This window comes from Photinus pyralis, unplaced genomic scaffold (assembly GCF_008802855.1).
Source record: "Photinus pyralis isolate 1611_PpyrPB1 unplaced genomic scaffold, Ppyr1.3 Ppyr1.4_LG5, whole genome shotgun sequence".
Taxonomy (NCBI): domain Eukaryota; kingdom Metazoa; phylum Arthropoda; class Insecta; order Coleoptera; family Lampyridae; genus Photinus; species Photinus pyralis.
The window spans coordinates 5,427,658-5,444,498 of NW_022170596.1; the positions used below are offsets into that span (position 1 = coordinate 5,427,658).

Genomic DNA, 16,841 nt, shown 5'->3' on the forward strand with positions numbered 1-16,841 from the left:
GTACTACACTTCAAAATTCAAATTAAAAAAAATAAAATAAATGTAAAAAAATTGAAAAAAAATAAAACAAAAATAAATTTTATTCTTATTTATTTTCTTTACATAACCCTTGAGAGTCAAGCGTAAAAGACGACCAGTTAGACTGAATGTTGCCATGCCATCCTTATCGCACGCGTAGATTACAGTGGGACGTTTCTAATGAAAGGTGAGTTTACAGTAGATTTGTCACATCTTAATCATGAGTTCTGAGCAACAGTTAGTACCATTTAATTGCTACTTCCGTTTTTGTTTAAAATACCAACCGTCACGCCCCTTCATTATTTTATTTTCTAATATACAGTCTGTAAAGCGATGGGGTATACAAGAGAAATTTTTTTTTAAATATTGATTTATGAAAAAAATTTATTCTTCATGATATTTTTTGCTTGCTTTGAAAGTACCAATAACGTGTCGATAATCTAAAATTTATTTATAGAAATCTGGAAAAATAATAAAATTAATTTTTTTTATTGAAAGTAATCATTCTACATTATAATCAAGATTAGGGTTACCATCTCAAAATTCTGCCAACTAGGACAGCAAGCGTGAAAACCCCGGATTTAGGGGTTATAAACCTGGACATATCAACTGAATTTGATAAAAAAATTGTCTAAAGAGATAGTCTTTGAAATTGTACTTTATTTTTATCACTGACTAGGTAGACTGTTTCAACATTCAATAAATTCCTTTCTTTAGTTCACTGTTATGCCACTAGTGAAAATATTCTTTCAACGTTGGCATTATGAGCAGGAATGCAAAAAAAGCACAAGGCAATTTTCAATAACTCCAAATATAAATGAGGATTCGGTGTTTTAAAAAATTGTAACCAAATCTGATTGGCGCTTAAAAATTTATCTTGTTGGCTTGAATTTTGACAGAAACTCAGATGTCTCGGTAGCCTAAAGCCCGGACTCCCAATGAAACCCCGTCCGGACGCTCCCCCGACACCCCCTAAACTAGGACAAATCCGGGGAAACCCGGACGGATGGCAACCCTAATCAAGATAGTGTATTACTATCAAAACCACAAATAATCGAAACGTTATTGGTACTTTCAAAGCAAGCAAAAAATATCATGAAGAATAAATTTTTTGCATAAATCAATATTTAAAAAAAATTCCCTCTTGTATACCCCATCGCTTTACGCACTGTATATTCTATTTTTTTAAATTTATTTTTATTGTACCTTTTTGATTTTGTTTTGTTTTTTTAATTATGTATAAACTATTTGGTTGAGTCTTGAGTGACGCGACTTGGATGGCAGGTTCTGGGGCAGGTCGAGGCTCGCCCCTTCCCATCGACGCGTTCTAGTTTTCAGGATTATCGGTTTTTGTGTTTTTGGATCAATTTCTTGTAATGTGTATGTTTTACCAAAGTCCCAACATCGGCAGCCGGTTTGTCCATTGCTGCTCTAATAATCTTTTCATTATTTCTGCTAGGCGCCTCGATGTCTATCGAGATTTTTAGAATGTTTACCACAGTATTATTATTATTACAGCGGAGTCACTGTGGCGACCACGCGACTACACGCCATAGAATCCGTCACCTGATTGGTCCACGCGGTTTGGTCAATAGCGTGCGAGCCCGACAGTTCAAATACCGACCATAGGGCCGTAAGAATTTATTCGATTTCGATCGCGCTTTCATTCAACTTTAATCTTCAGAATAAATCGATCGGTTGCCAGTCCAGGCGAGGACCCCAACACTGGAGTATCGCCGCCGCCGCTCTGAGTTCTCCGTCTGCCGAACTTCAGCGCACATCTGAGCCCGTAACATCCCTCTTTGTAAATAAATTCTTGAGATACACGTCAGAATTTTATTCGGTACCGCCCCGCTAAAATCACCATTGTTTCATTGAACAATCAATTTTTTGAAACGACATCTAATGCAAAAACTCATAAATGTAATAGGGTGTTTTCAATATATTCATACTAATCTAAGGTGAGCGTAACGGTATGCGCTCATTAAAAAATTATATATTTAAGTATTTATAAATTGGTTAGAGTAGGGCTCTTGGGTCTACGATGGTAGGGATGATCAGATATGTCCCAAAATGTATATATAGACTTTGCACCCCCTCAAAATGTCAAATGTAAATTTTCAACCCCCTACAGCAACGCATAAGGGTAGTAGTATAGGGGTGGGGGGTTGAAAAAAATGTTTTTGGGAAAAAAGAGCGTCGTCATAATTTTTTTTATGTCTTACTAGCCTATCATACCACATTTTATATCTGTGATACGCACTTTATGCCCTAGGGCATTAAGTATCACCATAGTAACTCATTTATACTTAATGACAAAACAAACAAATATTTGCAGGTCATTAAAAATTAGAAAAGTCAATTATTAATTGTCAATACCTACTAAATCACAAGATTGGCCTTATTTCGTATAGTTTCTGGAACTTCTTGCTCATTCATGAATTGAATTATTTAAAATTACGTTTGATGTTTGGATGGTTTCAATCACATTAGCAAATTCGAACCAACGTATACTCGATCAAACATAATGAATTATTTTGTAAACGAAATTTGACGAAGTAAACTATTTGTAAAACATAAAATTGTGTATGCACCACGGGCATAAACTGATGTTTATATTCTCGAGGGCGACGAGTTAAAAAGCTCGAGGGCCTATGGCCCGAGAGCTTTTTAGTAGGGGGTTGAAAATAACTTTAATTTAAATTACTTGCTCACCACCTTCCTCGGGTGAATTTTCAGGTCCATGGGCAGACTGGAAGTACTCGAGACCCCACATCTAGTTGAAAATTCCCGCAAGAGAATATTTCAAAGTTCCCTCTTGAGAAAAATAAAAAAATACTCGTGGGAACTTGAAATTTTGCACACGTGTTCAAGATGACGTAAAAAAAATTATGACGACGCTCTTTTTTTCCCAAAATAGTATATTTCATTACCAGTCCAGAAAGGAAGGTTTTCCCGTGGGCGCATGACGTTTCCCGTATGAGGCGAAGTTTGCAGTTGTGCAAAGAAGCAGAAAGATTAACGAGAGGTCAGTCAGATTCACCACTGTGGCATGAATTCAGATTTGGACGCATAACTGCTTCTAAAGTGCATGAATTTGCACACTGCAAGACTGCTGGTGGTAGCAGCTAGTGGAAGCAATAATAGGCGCATATAAAATAAAGGATACAAAGCACATGAAGAGGGGCAGGCTTTTAGAGAAAGATGTGCTAAAAACAGCAGAAAATCAACTCATCATGAAGTTTACAGAGTGTGGCTTATTTATGCTGCCGGAGTAACCAGTGTTTGGTGCCTCGCCAGATGCACTTTCATCACAGTTTGTTGTTGAAGTGAAGTGTCCGAAAAGTGAAAAAACATATCTAAATTATATCAAGGATGGCCAAATTCGTGCAAAGTTTAAAGCACAAATGCATTTACAAATGTGTGCCCAAAAGGAAAAAGGATTATTTTGTGTTGCTCATCCAAATTATGAAGAAACAAAAAAAAATATAACAATATTACATGTCGACTATGATGAAACATATTTAAGGACATTATTAACAACAGCTGTAGAAAACTGGGAAAAGTTTGTATTTCCAAAATTATATGCATCTGTTACATAAATTGAACATGTATTCTTTTAGCGTTAATTTAATTCTGTTTGCAAATAATAAAACGTCTGCCATGGTATCTTAAAAATTTATATTTCATATTTTGTGTACAATGATCATAGTAGTTATTTCTGCTTTATAATAGAACCTTGTAAATTAATTAAGCACATGCGACTGCAATAATAACGTCTGTATTATGAAATTGTGGTCTATAACAGAATGTGATTTTAAATATTCAAATTCTCTTACTCTACGGATAACTCTTTCTACGTGAATAGAATATGTAAGCTAGCTATACGTTTACTTTCTAATACATGTGTTTTTGTGGGTTTCTCTGCACTCGAAACACTAGGTGGCCTAACTAACTGGCAATTTCTGTCATGTCACTGTTTTGCAATATCTTTAAAACCTCTGTCAGCCATTACACTGTCGGTAATACATCGAAATAGCCACTTTCCTCCACCAGTAAAGAATCACTTATTCTTCCTCCATACCCCTTCGATACGAAGTTAATAAAACCGTCAGGTGTACATGAAATTAAATATTTTAAAGTATTACATTTTTTATAGTCTGACCAGGTAAGTGCTTGTTTGACAGGTTCTGTTGGTTTTTGAATTTGGATTTCCAAACAATCTATTATGGATTGAACATTGCTGTAATGTGCTCTAAATGGAATGGGTAAATAATACTTTATTTTATCACTGGACGGCCAAAATATCAGACTTTTTAAATCAGGCTCTACTTGCACTAACGTTTTCTTAAACATTTTTGATGCATTACACAAAGACATGCCAAACATGTCCCCCTAAGCGAGCAAATGAATCGTTTAATTTAATTTTCATTAGCGTTAGCATTAAATTATCTTTACTTATTTTGGTTTTTGTACTGAGCAAATTTATAACATTAGAAAACCAGGAATACCTGTATAATTTTTTAGTTTTTTTTCTTTTAGTAATCGAGTAACTTTCAACGCCCGCAACTTTTCCTCTTTCTGGTCTTGTGGAAAATTAATTTCAAAATCACTACCTTCTATTGTGCTTGCAACAAACGAACTAGATCCGACATCAGTGTCGGTGCTGCTACTTGTCTGTGGAAACCGAGGTGGAAACAATATTCTTTGAAATGTTGGGCATTTCTGCAACGGTGAAGTAGTAGAATCCTTTTTTACAGATTTCAATGGTGAAGTAGTAGCGTTGCGCATGCTGTTTGTTATTTTACATGTTATGTATTTGCTACGGTACGATGGTCTTGCTTGTACTCCAACACTTCGAGTTTGAGGATGTACTGCAGAAGTCAAAATCACATCTTCCAAAACAGAAGACTGCCAAACAGGGGCATTCATAACAGCACTGGCACTGGCTCTTCAACATTGGTAAATGGTAAATTTTGCTGTATCTTGTCACTCTCTGTAATAGCTTCATCAACCAGTAATGGTAAATTTTGCTGTCTCTTCTCACTCTCTGCAATGGCTTCATCAACCAGTTGTTTTCTTGCTCGTTTGACAGGTAGCGTTCTTACGGGAACATTACTAGCTCTTTTCTTGTCTGGTTGACAGTCAAACCTATGAGGAACCACCGTCTGTTTTAGAATAATTTTTCCACCCATTAATTTATAACGTACAAAATTTTCTATATCTTCTTCCAGCTGTAATGAAAACATTTCAATTTTACTTTATATGTAGGTATAATGGTCATGTCCTTACATTAAAATGATCTTCGCAGCAGTAAAACGTTGATTTCGATTTTGGCATATCCCTTCTAGCTGCTTTAAACCAATTTCTTCTGCGAGAATACTCAAGTGGTACAGAAATAAATATTTTGTTTGGCGTACTCACGGATGTACTTGTACAACATGGCACAAAACACCATTTATTTTGTGCGCCATACATTTTCAAACATGCACAATGTTTAGCTAGTCTTTGATAGTAATAAAATCAATCCTATATAAACATATAATCACTGCAGAAAACAATCAAAACCGTAGAACGCGTGCTGTTTACAATGACAGTTCCAGTGTTTACATGCACTGTGACGTAGATGAGAACTATGTGACCCATGGTACATGTACCACAGATCTAAATCTGTGCATGTACCATGATGTGACCTTACAAATGCGCGGCTGTCCGTTTACGCGGCAAATTTCTGATTTCGAATTTTATTTTGAAATTACTCTCAAATGAAGGCTCGGATATATTTTTTAAATGTGTAGCTCGTTTATTCGGCCAATGTGCTTTCTTCTTGTCCAGTTTTTAAAAAATGTGAAAACACCCTATTTTACAATTCTGAAAGGTACCTACTTACATGTTTATACTGCTGCTCAATAGAGAAAGCTTTTAAAATACCAGTGACTAAAGCAAAGAGTAACCATAATACTCTTTGACTAAAGTCACTAGCATTGAATTTATAACTATCATCATTGAATTTATATATAAATTCAATGCTATCATAAATTCAATGGTCACTAGATATAGAAAGTACCGCAATCATCCGCCATTTTTGGGCAAATTTGACAAATAAAATCTGAATAGCTGTAATTTTTTATAACCTAACTTCATAGTACTGTCATGTTTTATAAAAATCAATGAATAAAGAATCTGGAAGGAGCATCAGGTTGTATACCTACAAGAGAGAGTGCGACGGAAGCCGGCCATTTACAAAAGTCACTTATGACTCATTTTTGTTGTGGTTTTTGCAGTGACATAAAATAATGGTTAGTTGTGTGCTTGTGGTTGCTCCAAAACGGAAAAAAATAAAAGTTTGGGAATTACATTTCATGTGTAAGTATTGATACCTAATATTATTTTTATATAGTACATGTAAATTTACAAATTTTTTATCGGAATGTAGTTTGAGGTTAGTTAAACAAAAGTCATAGGCGGAGTAGACACATGGGGGTGTAGATTGTTTTCGTGTAAAATTCTTTATAATTGTATCCTTCTACAACTGTAAGGTAGGTACGCCACTGGAACAGGAAACTACTGTCCGCCATTTGCAAAAGCCATCGCGGTCGCACGTATATTGTTGATATTCTCCTTCCAATATTCTTTATTCATTGATAAAAATATATACAGATATCTCCAAACAGGTGGAACAATCCCTAACATTAAAGTTACTAGAATCTGGTAACTTCCGCCATTTTTGGGCAAAAATCATGCGTTCTCTCTCTAACACACGAGCCCAACGGATTGCGGTACTTTCTATATTTAGTGACTTTAACCAGTGACTATACGGACAATGGCCAATGGAGCGTCTAATTTTTGATTGGTTGTTCAAATCGGCGGCCATGTTGCATCGAGTAGGTACATTATAATATTGTATTATAGTGTACGCAACACATGTCATACGTGTGTCGCCTATACCTAATTTGAATTTTCGATGCAACATGGCTGCTATGCTCTTATTGTCCCACTGTCTTTATAAAGTCACTGTAACAGTGACTCCAAACCTCGCTCCAAACTCTATACAAGACAGTGGTTACAATAGGTGTCTACGGTGTCTTATTTTTGATTGATTGCTAAATCACATTGGTACACCGGCAGCCATTTTGTGGAAAACTTTAAAATTATTTACTTATGTCATGTAATGTAGTTACATGTGGACAGTCACTGTAAGGTCATGTATTCTTGGTTATGTTTCTTTAAGTCGTGTATTAGTTTTGTAATGTAGTCTATTCCCGCCATTAGGTAACGCTCGTGAAGCGCTTCGCCTGGTCAACGTATGCATTAATTGGTGTTTCTACTACTACTGAAAGTTTTTATTATTAACCTACTTATGTATAGTCACTACTAATAAACATAATAGGTACCTACAATACAAGAAAAATCAAAACGTGTAACTTCATGAGAATGGACAAACAGAATTGTTTAAAATAAATTAACCACCCGACAATATTTCAATTATCTCTGCTTTGATTACCGCTGGAGCCGCTTGGCTTTGTACTTCAGCGGTGGTAGGCGATTGTTTTTGGAGTTCTTTGTTTTTCTCCGCCAAAATTGAATTTTCGTGTTTCAATTTCTTAACTTCCTCCTCTAGTCCCACTTCCCTAAGGCACAGTTTCACATTATTTTCACACTCGGCCTTCACTTTTTCTGTCAAATTAGTAATGAGATCTTGTTGCTTTCGGGATTGCTCGCTGGATCGTTCAGTTGCCTTTTTCCACTGTAAATACAAAGATCATACCTATATTAGCTTAGATCATTGTATAATCCATAGATATAGCGTTCAGCCATTCTATTCCAACATATGTGAGAGAGATAGCTATACAGTAGAATACCGAGCATGCGCACTGAGTTGTCTGTCAAATTGACATTCCCGACATTTCATTGGCGTGTTATTTCCTTGGAACATAAACGGGTTTGCGGTGTTATTACAGTAGAAAATGCGAGTAGTTTTTACGAAAGTAATAAAACGGCGCGGTTAATTTGTGGTGAACGTAGCAGTACAGAAAGTGCAATTTCATTCTATGCTTAAGTTACAAAATATGTGCGTCGTAACTTAATATTAAGTGACCTATTTTTGCGACGCCTATGGTTATGAGCTGTTTACATTCGAATGCTACTGCGCATGTGCGGTGTTCTACTATCTGTACGATCTGTCTTTGTTAGGTATGTTGGCATCAGATGCTTCTTATTGAAAGTAATTGGGAGGCCATATCTAAGTTACTTATATTTGGTCTATGATGTAACTAAATTAAGCACTAAATTCGATTTAAATATTGGCAGTTTTTATTTTCTTTAAAAAGCGTGCTATAGGGAGATACAGGTACTAGGTGGGTTGCCCAGGTCACGTTTCATTGCAACAGACGTACCTGATTAATGATTATTTGTGATTCTTCAGAGGCTTGGAATGGTAGAGGATGTTGATTGCTTAATTTCTCGAATTTCTCCACGGTGGCTGTAAGAATTACACATTACTCGAGTTGCATCAAAAACTCCAATTACTCTTACCTTTAGATTCTATTAACTTATCTTCCAGAACAGCGTACTTCTTTTTGAAATTAAGCAGTTCTTCTCTATAGAACGTCACACTTTTCTGCATCTCTTCACACATTTCAATTCCCTCTGTCAGTTCAAGACACTTGTTCTTGTCAATTAACAAAGCTTGCATCGCTCTAAAAAACGATAGTTATAGCAAAGAATATTTAGGTAGGTACTCTTTGGTTATAGTTATAGCACATAAATCTGTGGTTATAGTATGCGTTGTTGACTGAAGATAAAAATTTACTCGGTCAACTGCACAATTTTTTCTCGAATTCTGGCGTTTTCGTTAATAAATTCCCTTTGATAGGCTGCATCGCAGTTGTGTTGGGACTTAAGCTCGTTCAATTCCCGTGTCAAGTTGTAATTCTGTAACTCCGTTTTTTGTAGGAGCCCTCTCAAACTTTCTCTTTCTGCGACCTATAACAAAGATCAAGTTTGTAAACAGTTAACAGATCTATGTAGTTTCGTGAGTGTTTCGAAAAAATTACGAAACCAGTTTCAAATTTATGGCACGGGAGAAGGGCTCAGATATGTATTTATGTGTGAGAATGATGGACTTGTAATTCTCATGCAAACATAATATGCGAGCAGTAATAACGACTTGTTTTTCTGAACGATTAAAAACAAAGGTAAATATTAAATCTAGTGAATGTTATTTTCGTGTCATTTTATGTCCTCGTGATCAAGAGGACCGTAGTCTCTTTACTGCATTTATTACACGAGGGAAATATTTCCTTTTATTTGGAGGACACCATACTTTAATTCATATTTAAATCGTTACGGGTTATTGCGTGTATTTCTCCGCAAGTTTACAGGTTGTCCACTTAACTCCGCTGGCTTGACACGAATTCACATAACAAAAGAGTAAAATCCAGTAACAATTAAAGAGACTCAGAGAGATGTGGTGACGTACTCTTACCGTTAGACATCACAGGCTGCAGTAAAAAAATAGCACTATGAAAGAATACGTCCTGTATATACAACAATCGTGACAAGTCTTCGACTGACTGTTTCTGTGGTAATCGACTTTAACTTGAATTCTGCTTACATTCTCACCTGCACTTTTTCGTGTTAAATTAATGGTAAAGGATGCCGCTACAAAGCCGTTCCTATTCTGATGTTCTTTAGTTAAATGCAATTTATCATTTTACGAATTGTTTTCTATTTTGTCTAAATTGATCCGTTAGCTGTATTTTTCTACTAGATAAACCGATTCATGTTGTTTTTCATTTGTATTTATTATGTCACGTATCTCGTTTTTATGAATTTGCTTAACTGATTTGACTAGGAATAGGTACCTGAATCCTGAGTATTATTGTACAATTGCAGGGATATTTGATTTTTGTTCCGCAGATTCGTGCGTAATAAATTTGAATTTCCTTATTTTTTCGAACGCGCAATAGTTATTTGTACAACTAGAGAAGAAGGTTGAGTTTTTCAACTTCAGTTCAAAGCGTAGGTATCTGTAATTGATTGAAAATTTGAAAAACACTTTCAACTCGAGTTTTACACATAATTTCTTCTGAAACTACAATCAAAATTGAAAAATTATCGTATGCATTAATAAACTTTGACACAGCAATCTAGATACGGGTATGTTTCAATTTTAAACGTCGTTACTCGTTAATATTAGCATTGAATGTGATATTAGTCCTGCGATTGTTTTTTAGTTTCCTCACTAGAGAGGGAAATCACAGTTTCTTCACTCTTTTGAGAGACGAAAGTAGTTATTTCTAAAGTAGTTTCAGAAAAAAAAATTTTGTTTTATGTCCTAACACATTAATAGTTATTTATGTATTAAGGGCATAATAGTGATGTTTATATTCTCGAGGGCGACAAGTTAAAAAGCTTGAGGGCCTATGGCCCAAGAGCTTTTTAGTCGCCCGAGAGTATAAACATCAGTTTATGCCCGTGGTACATACAAAATTTTATGTTTTACAAATAGTTTTCTTCGTCAAAGTAAATATTCGTTTACAAAATAATTCATTGTGTTTGATTAAGTATGCGTGGTTCGAATTTGTTAGTGTCATTGAAACCATCCAAACGTCAAACGTAATTTTAAATAATTCACTTCATCGTGAATGAGCAAGAAGTTCCAGAAACTATACGGAATAAGGCCAATCTTGTGATTTAGTATTGACAATTAATAATTGACGTTTCTAATTTTCAATGACCTGCAAGTATTTGTTAGTTTTGTCATTAAGTATGAATGAGTTACTATGGTGATACTTAATGCCCTAGGGCATAAAGTGGTACTTTATGCCCGCGTATCACAGATATAAAATGTGCTATGATAGGTTAGTAAGACATAAAATTCTATTCGTACCAACATGTCCGTGCAACGTACAACCAAAGTTTAAAAGTGGCGCGAAATGTATGTCATTTTGGTGTGGAACATCGGATGGCGCTGCATGTAATCATTCCCCAGAGTTGCCAACTGTAACTGAGACTGGACCACTAAGATAATTCCAGAGTGAAGTTTTTTGTAACGAAAGGCCGTTACAAGCGGTAGTCCGGCACGTGATGTGCGGACCCGGTTCGAACCTTGCGTGACTTGATAGGGCAGTTATTTATAAAAGATTTTGTGCGTGCATTCACTCCATTGCGCATTCACAGACAATCTGACCTTTAATGAAAACAAATTCCTCAATATAGATTGATGATGAAAGGTGCGCGAGCAGATGATCTGACCCTCATCTCAGAATCAGTCACAAAATACATAGGTACTTAACAACTTACAAATGATTCTTGCTGCATTTGGGTTCTGGAGACATAGTCCCTCTTCGATTGCAGGGTGTCTTCCAGAAATCGCGTATTCTTAAGGGCCAATGTCAAATTGTGGTTCTGTTCCTCAATTGTACTCTTCGACGTCTCTAACGATCTGGTTTGCTGGTGGATCTTTAAGTTGGCAACGTTTAGCTCGTTTTTCAGGTCTTCCACTTGCCCCTGAGTTAAAATACTCAATTGTAAGATATGACAGGTCGTACTTACTCGTTTCATTGCAAGTTCGTTTAAGAATCGCCGTTGTTGCCTTTCAAATTCAACAAAGTCAAGGTTAGTTACAGTCATAGAATCGCCTTCCATGTTGTTTTCTGTAATAAAATGCAATCTTTATTAAAGCTACTCGCAGATTATTCGTTGTTCACTATTATGTATATTCGTGGGTATATTGGCCTGTGTGGGCTGTTACGAACTAAACGCCTCGGTTGTTATCTTTACTTATCTGGAAATATCCCTGCGATTGTCATTTGTATAGCAACTGACATAACCTACTTCCACGATCAAGTAAAACATATCATGGTTGTTCTCTAAGTTTGGCATTTTGGCAAGCATAAGCCATGCGGCCCATACAAGACAAAATATAATTACGTTTTGGACATAAGTACCTACATTGTTATTTTAACCAGAATCACTACTAACGTACCTCAACTTGAACACTGATGTAGATAAATAAACAAGGGAGGCGTATACCTAATAAATAAGTCTATATCGTAAAAGGCCGAAACAGAAGACCAATTCACCGCGATAGAAACAATTTCGCTAGCTCAAATTCTACTAGAGTTTACGATATGATACGCGCTTGCGTGATACGCGCAGTTAATTTAGAAGAGTAAAAGGTATAGGTATCTCTGTCTCGCAAATGTTGGCAGTTTGCGCCGAGGTAAATAAAATGCGATATAGACGTATTTTATTGCGCACTTGAAAAATTACATATATTAAGACTAAAGCAGTTATAATCATACCTACGACTACCTACTTTACTTAACACTCCACACGACTAGGTACCTATGCCTTGTTACAAAATCTCTTTTTGCTGCACCCCTTTATCGTAAGTTTTTAAAACTGCTGGAATAACCGGCTGATTTCGGTATTCTTCCCTTACGTGCTTTCGGCTGAAGCTACTTCTGAAACTTCTCCAGCGTCGTTCACATTTCGTCACATAGGTCTCGTTCTCTTCGTGACTGCTGAACGTATTAGACCTCTCTGCTCTTCTTTTAGACTGTCGCACTTCTGGTACCCCCGTTACCACATTAATTCTATTGGCGTGATTTGGCGATACTAAATGATCGATTGAATTTTCGAAACTGTTACGACGTTGCAGCGTAAAATTTTTGCAGGCTCGTGACAAACGAATGGATTTTAGACGGCTATACGAATGGTGAATGTACTGGTATGCGAACCACTTGTCAAGTTTGCCTTTTAACCAAATTTCCGAGACCATTGCGACATTAACCTTCCTACGTAAACACTTTCTAAAGCACGCACCAAGAAGTAACAGGAGAATTATATTAGCCCGTTTTATACTTCGAGCTTCTTCACGAATTATTAAATTCAATTAGCATAATTAGATTTGAGGCGGGCTTCTCTTCTAAGTGGAGCAGCGACACGTTAACACAAATCGATGTTTATATTTACATACACGGAATTATTATGTTACATGTTATTTAAGAAAGGATTAAAATTTATAACACGCTTAGACATTACCTAAGAAATATTACGACACAATTTTCAGGTGTATCAGAGACTAAAAATCGCAAAGCATAATTCATTTCCAGAATTAAAGCCCTATGAGAGATTCAATCGGGGTGTAACATAAATGTATAATAGGTATGTCTCGGACACCAAAAGGAACATTGTTTTCGAGACACACACATAAATACAACACCAATAAAGATCAAAACATAAACTTATTTTGGTTGAAAGGGAAGAGTGGAAAAAACTCAAGCAATTTGGTTGAGTGGGAAGAGTAGCAAATTGCTAACACTCCGCCCACTATAAAATACTTAAAGGCAATAAAATAAAAATAAAAAACAATAGGATAGGATTGTGCGGGTAGTTGACACATGAAGACCCAATTTGGAACCTGTCGGAGATACAGTATCCAAATTGACGAAATTAGATATAAAGATTAGATAAGTAGAGAAAAGTTTTTTTTACATGGAATTACGCCATTCAAATATGGGTTTATGTTTACGGTTTATCTTATTTGGTATTATATGGTACGGTTAATTCATTGCAGGGTGGCAGCATTCCAAAAAATTTGCTGTGACTGGCACATCAGATACCTCCCACGCACCTGCGCATGCGCGTTTTACCCAAAAGCTTTTCAGGTTTTTGAAATGCCTAAGATGAATACTTATGTGTACCAAATTTGGTGTCAGTCGGTTCAGCCGTTTAGCCGGAAATGAGAGTACATACCGAGCGATAGACCAACAGACCGACATCATCAAGATTTTGTTTAATTCGGATTCCTGGCGCTTCAAAACGTGTATTTCCGTAAAAAAGTGAGGGGAGGGTCATTTTTACCCCAATGTTTTACCTCTTTAGTAACGTGGGGGGTTGTAAAAACAGTAAGTAAAGTTGAAGATCTTCATTGTAATTAGGTCTATTGTTGTAGTCCATTGTAATAGTCGACTGTTAGGTGTTACCGACGAAATAAATTTGTTTCAGATTATCACTTTTCCTATTTGACGTTGTTGCAGTGCGTTTGTATTATGATCACAAAGTACAATCCGTGCACAATTATTAGGAAAAGGAGATTTATAACACTGTTCCGACGTCCCGTTCACTCGCAATTTATGTTTTGTTTTGATTCCACCATCAGCTAAAAGGGAATAAAACACTTCATAGGGATAGAACATAAACACAATCGATGGTGACAAGAAAAAAAATGATTATTCAAAGTAAAAGTAAATGCGTAATTGTTGTTACATACCGCAAAACGGTCTTAAAACTTGTAAGATAAATCCGCAAATAGCTTCAGCGAAGCTTGGGAGTAGAATAACGAGACAAAACTTCACTCATTAACACAGCGCCAGTATATCCCAAAAATGGTCGATAAAATTAAAATTGTTAAGTAAGCAATAATGGCGTGTATCGTCTTGCAAGTAATAATCAAGTATGCGTCTTGTGCAAGGAGTGCACGCGTCGGAAGAAATTTAAGAAAGTTCTGCGCGACCTCGAACGACAACAGAATGAACGATTCAAAGAAATTTATCACAAGAGAATCAAGAACAATAAAACTAAATCTAACTAGTGAATTACAGAGAAGCACCGTCCAGATCGATATAAAATCAAACAACAACAAAAATCGTTACAACACAACTGGACCAATTACGCGATGTTGCAGGTGGATTCTTTATCAAATATGTAGATCGGAGTTAGTGAATTGGTAATGTAGACCAAAAAATAAAGTAGGCGCTTTTGACATCTCCGTTAGTTATGAACCGAATGGCATGAAATTCAATATGCGCTTTTAGCCATATGAAACACAATTCCAAAAGTTGAGCCTAATCGATCAGCATTCACAGTGCCCTTTGCGCATCTCGACCATTTACAGACAGAATTGCAAACTTTCTTATTTATGGAGGTATTTGAGTGAAATTTGATACATAGCCACTTGGAATAAAAGCCATTTTAACGCCAGTTTCAAAATTTGGTTTTGCGGATGTGCAGTGCAAACTTTCTTATTTATGGAGGCATTTAAATAAAATTTGATACATAACCACTTGGAATAAACCCAAATATAACGCCAGTTTCAAAATTTGGTTTTGCGCGTGCGCAGTGCCAATTTTCTTATTTATGGAGGCATTCAAATGAAATTTGATACATAGCCACTTGGAATAAAAGCAAATGTAGCGCCATTTTCCAAATTTGGTTTTGTGTAGGATGTCAAGGGCCAACTTTCTTATTTATGTACCTAAGCAATTAAATGAAATTTCATACATATACACTTTAAATAAAAGCAAAACTAACACCAGGTTTAAAATTTGGTTTTGCACATGCTATAGCCATACCCAGGAGCTCGTTTGCTATATTTGTTTAATTTATTCACATTTTATTCAATGACGCTACTAAAGATTGAGGCAGAATGTTCTTATCAATATTAATTAAGTAGGTACTACTTCTTTACTATCGACAAAAAAGTCAGTGTCATAGAAAATTACATCAAAATCGTAATAAGTAACACTCGCATGCATAAAAGTAAAAATGAGAGATTATTAGATTTTTCAAACTGACAACTCTGACAACTTACAATCGAAATTGAAAAATATGTCACGTCGTCGTAAGTACTTGGAGACAGTTTATCGGGGGATGAATTTTAATTTAAGTCAGTGCATGCCTGCAAAAACCTACTATAAAAGCAGATATTTTTCTCCTCACATTTTAGTTCGTAAACAGCGGTGTAAGCGGCTGTATAAAGTTAGTTTGCCCATTCAATTGCGCACATAGAATACAGGTAGTTTTCACTGTTGAGGTTGCAAAACTGCTGAAACAAGTGACGGTAATATTGCTCAGGTATCATCGGATTGCTTCATAAGTTTCAGCCGTTTTACAATAGCACAGATTTTGGCGAATTAGCACACCTCTAATATAATCTTATAGGATATGTTTCAAGCAAGGCTACCAACTGGGCTCTTCGCAATTTCCAGTATTTATCTCCTTTTATTTCTTAACCACAGTCAAAACGCCAATAGTTTTGTAAGTGCTTTAAATAACATGGAAGCTTTGCATAGACCGCACAGACCTCTACCAGCAGCCAGTGCGAGACTCGCTATTCACTATAAAAAAGTTCATCCTGAATTATCGGACATATTAGGTAGGTATTTATACCCAGCATCGACTCAAATCGTGAATAGAAGCTATTCCATCAAACTTTTTTTTAGATGAAGAGGATTTATTTGATTTGTCAAAGCGTTTAGTAACGGATGATTATGGCCACTTAAGATTTGGGAAAAGAGGAGAAGACTTTGATGACTATGGTCATCTACGATTTGGACGCGGAGGAACAGAAAATAAATGAAGTTCCACAAGATTCAAATACAAACTTTATACTTATACCATAAAGTAAATAAATTGATTCTAACTGAAAAAGTGACTTGTCTGAGTCGATTAATAGGTCCAAGATCAAAAGTAGAAGCAAATGTCTAAAGTAAGTAGGTGCAGCAATCGTTCAAAAGTATCAGTCACCAGAAATACAGTTACTAAAGCTAGCATTACACTTGTCAATTTATTCATGAATTAATTCACGAATTTATTGTCGTCAATTTCTTTTTCTTCACGACAGGGTTTGGTTTTTACATCTGTGAATAAATTGGTGAAGTTTTTGACAAATCTGTCATTGGAGCAGTGGTGCCATCCCAATCAAAAAATAGGTTACAGTTGTAAAATGTTTTGTAATCATTTATTAGCATATAAGCATTTTTGCTTACCTTTCCACAACTACTCTTCTCGTTTTTATTAGACATTTTTTT

The 16,841-nt window shown here is 35.9% G+C and overlaps 3 protein-coding genes across 6 annotated transcripts; 1 reads left to right on the forward strand and 2 right to left on the reverse strand.

Moving 5' to 3' along the window:
- Positions 1–4,840: 4,840 nt before the first annotated feature.
- Positions 4,841–5,978, reverse strand: LOC116172484. Its single transcript, XM_031489706.1, has 3 exons — positions 5,443–5,978; positions 5,311–5,389; positions 4,841–5,252 (listed from the first exon to the last, which is right to left on the reverse strand). The coding sequence occupies exons 1-3, from the start codon at positions 5,490–5,492 to the stop codon at positions 4,947–4,949; spliced, it is 435 nt and encodes a 144-aa protein (XP_031345566.1). The 5' UTR covers positions 5,493–5,978; the 3' UTR covers positions 4,841–4,946.
- Positions 5,979–7,279: 1,301 nt separating this feature from the next.
- LOC116172041 (centrosome-associated protein CEP250-like) lies at positions 7,280–12,865 on the reverse strand. Of its 4 annotated transcripts, none has more exons than XM_031489135.1 (7): positions 12,470–12,865; positions 11,578–11,678; positions 11,326–11,532; positions 8,831–9,003; positions 8,554–8,717; positions 8,415–8,500; positions 7,280–7,765 (listed from the first exon to the last, which is right to left on the reverse strand). In XM_031489135.1, exons 2-7 carry the CDS (start codon positions 11,668–11,670, stop codon positions 7,481–7,483), a joined length of 1,008 nt encoding a protein of 335 aa, XP_031344995.1. In that variant the 5' UTR covers positions 11,671–11,678; positions 12,470–12,865; the 3' UTR covers positions 7,280–7,480. The 4 variants fall into 4 exon arrangements, with proteins under 4 accessions (XP_031344995.1, XP_031344992.1, XP_031344993.1 ...); XM_031489132.1 differs by having other exon boundaries at positions 12,344–12,865; XM_031489133.1 differs by having other exon boundaries at positions 12,330–12,865.
- On the forward strand, positions 9,001–16,448 carry LOC116172042. Its single transcript, XM_031489137.1, has 3 exons — positions 9,001–9,215; positions 15,973–16,186; positions 16,254–16,448. Exons 1-3 carry the CDS (start codon positions 9,168–9,170, stop codon positions 16,388–16,390), a joined length of 399 nt encoding a protein of 132 aa, XP_031344997.1. The 5' UTR covers positions 9,001–9,167; the 3' UTR covers positions 16,391–16,448.
- Positions 16,449–16,841: the final 393 nt, after the last annotated feature.

What these genes read in the sequence shown, in the direction of transcription:
- LOC116172484 (XM_031489706.1), bottom strand. Translation starts at nt 5,492, where the DNA reads ATGGCGCACAAAATAAATGGTGTTTTGTGCCATGTTGTACAAGTACAT. An exon ending in CATGTTGTACAAGTACATCC is followed by an intron (nt 5,390 to 5,442) that starts GTGAGTACGCCA and finishes GTATTCTCGCAG; the next exon opens with AAGAAATTGGTTTAAAGCAG. An exon ending in GCTGCGAAGATCATTTTAAT is followed by an intron (nt 5,253 to 5,310) that starts GTAAGGACATGA and finishes TTTTCATTACAG; the next exon opens with CTGGAAGAAGATATAGAAAA.
- LOC116172042 (XM_031489137.1), top strand. Translation starts at nt 9,168, where the DNA reads ATGCGAGCAGTAATAACGACTTGTTTTTCTGAACGATTAAAAACAAAG. An exon ending in CTGAACGATTAAAAACAAAG is followed by an intron (nt 9,216 to 15,972) that starts GTAAATATTAAA and finishes ATAATCTTATAG; the next exon opens with GATATGTTTCAAGCAAGGCT. An exon ending in TGAATTATCGGACATATTAG is followed by an intron (nt 16,187 to 16,253) that starts GTAGGTATTTAT and finishes ACTTTTTTTTAG; the next exon opens with ATGAAGAGGATTTATTTGAT.
- LOC116172041 (XM_031489135.1), bottom strand. Translation starts at nt 11,670, where the DNA reads ATGGAAGGCGATTCTATGACTGTAACTAACCTTGACTTTGTTGAATTT. An exon ending in TAAGTTAATAGAATCTAAAG is followed by an intron (nt 8,501 to 8,553) that starts GTAAGAGTAATT and finishes TAATTCTTACAG; the next exon opens with CCACCGTGGAGAAATTCGAG. An exon ending in CACAAATAATCATTAATCAG is followed by an intron (nt 7,766 to 8,414) that starts GTACGTCTGTTG and finishes TTGTATTTACAG; the next exon opens with TGGAAAAAGGCAACTGAACG.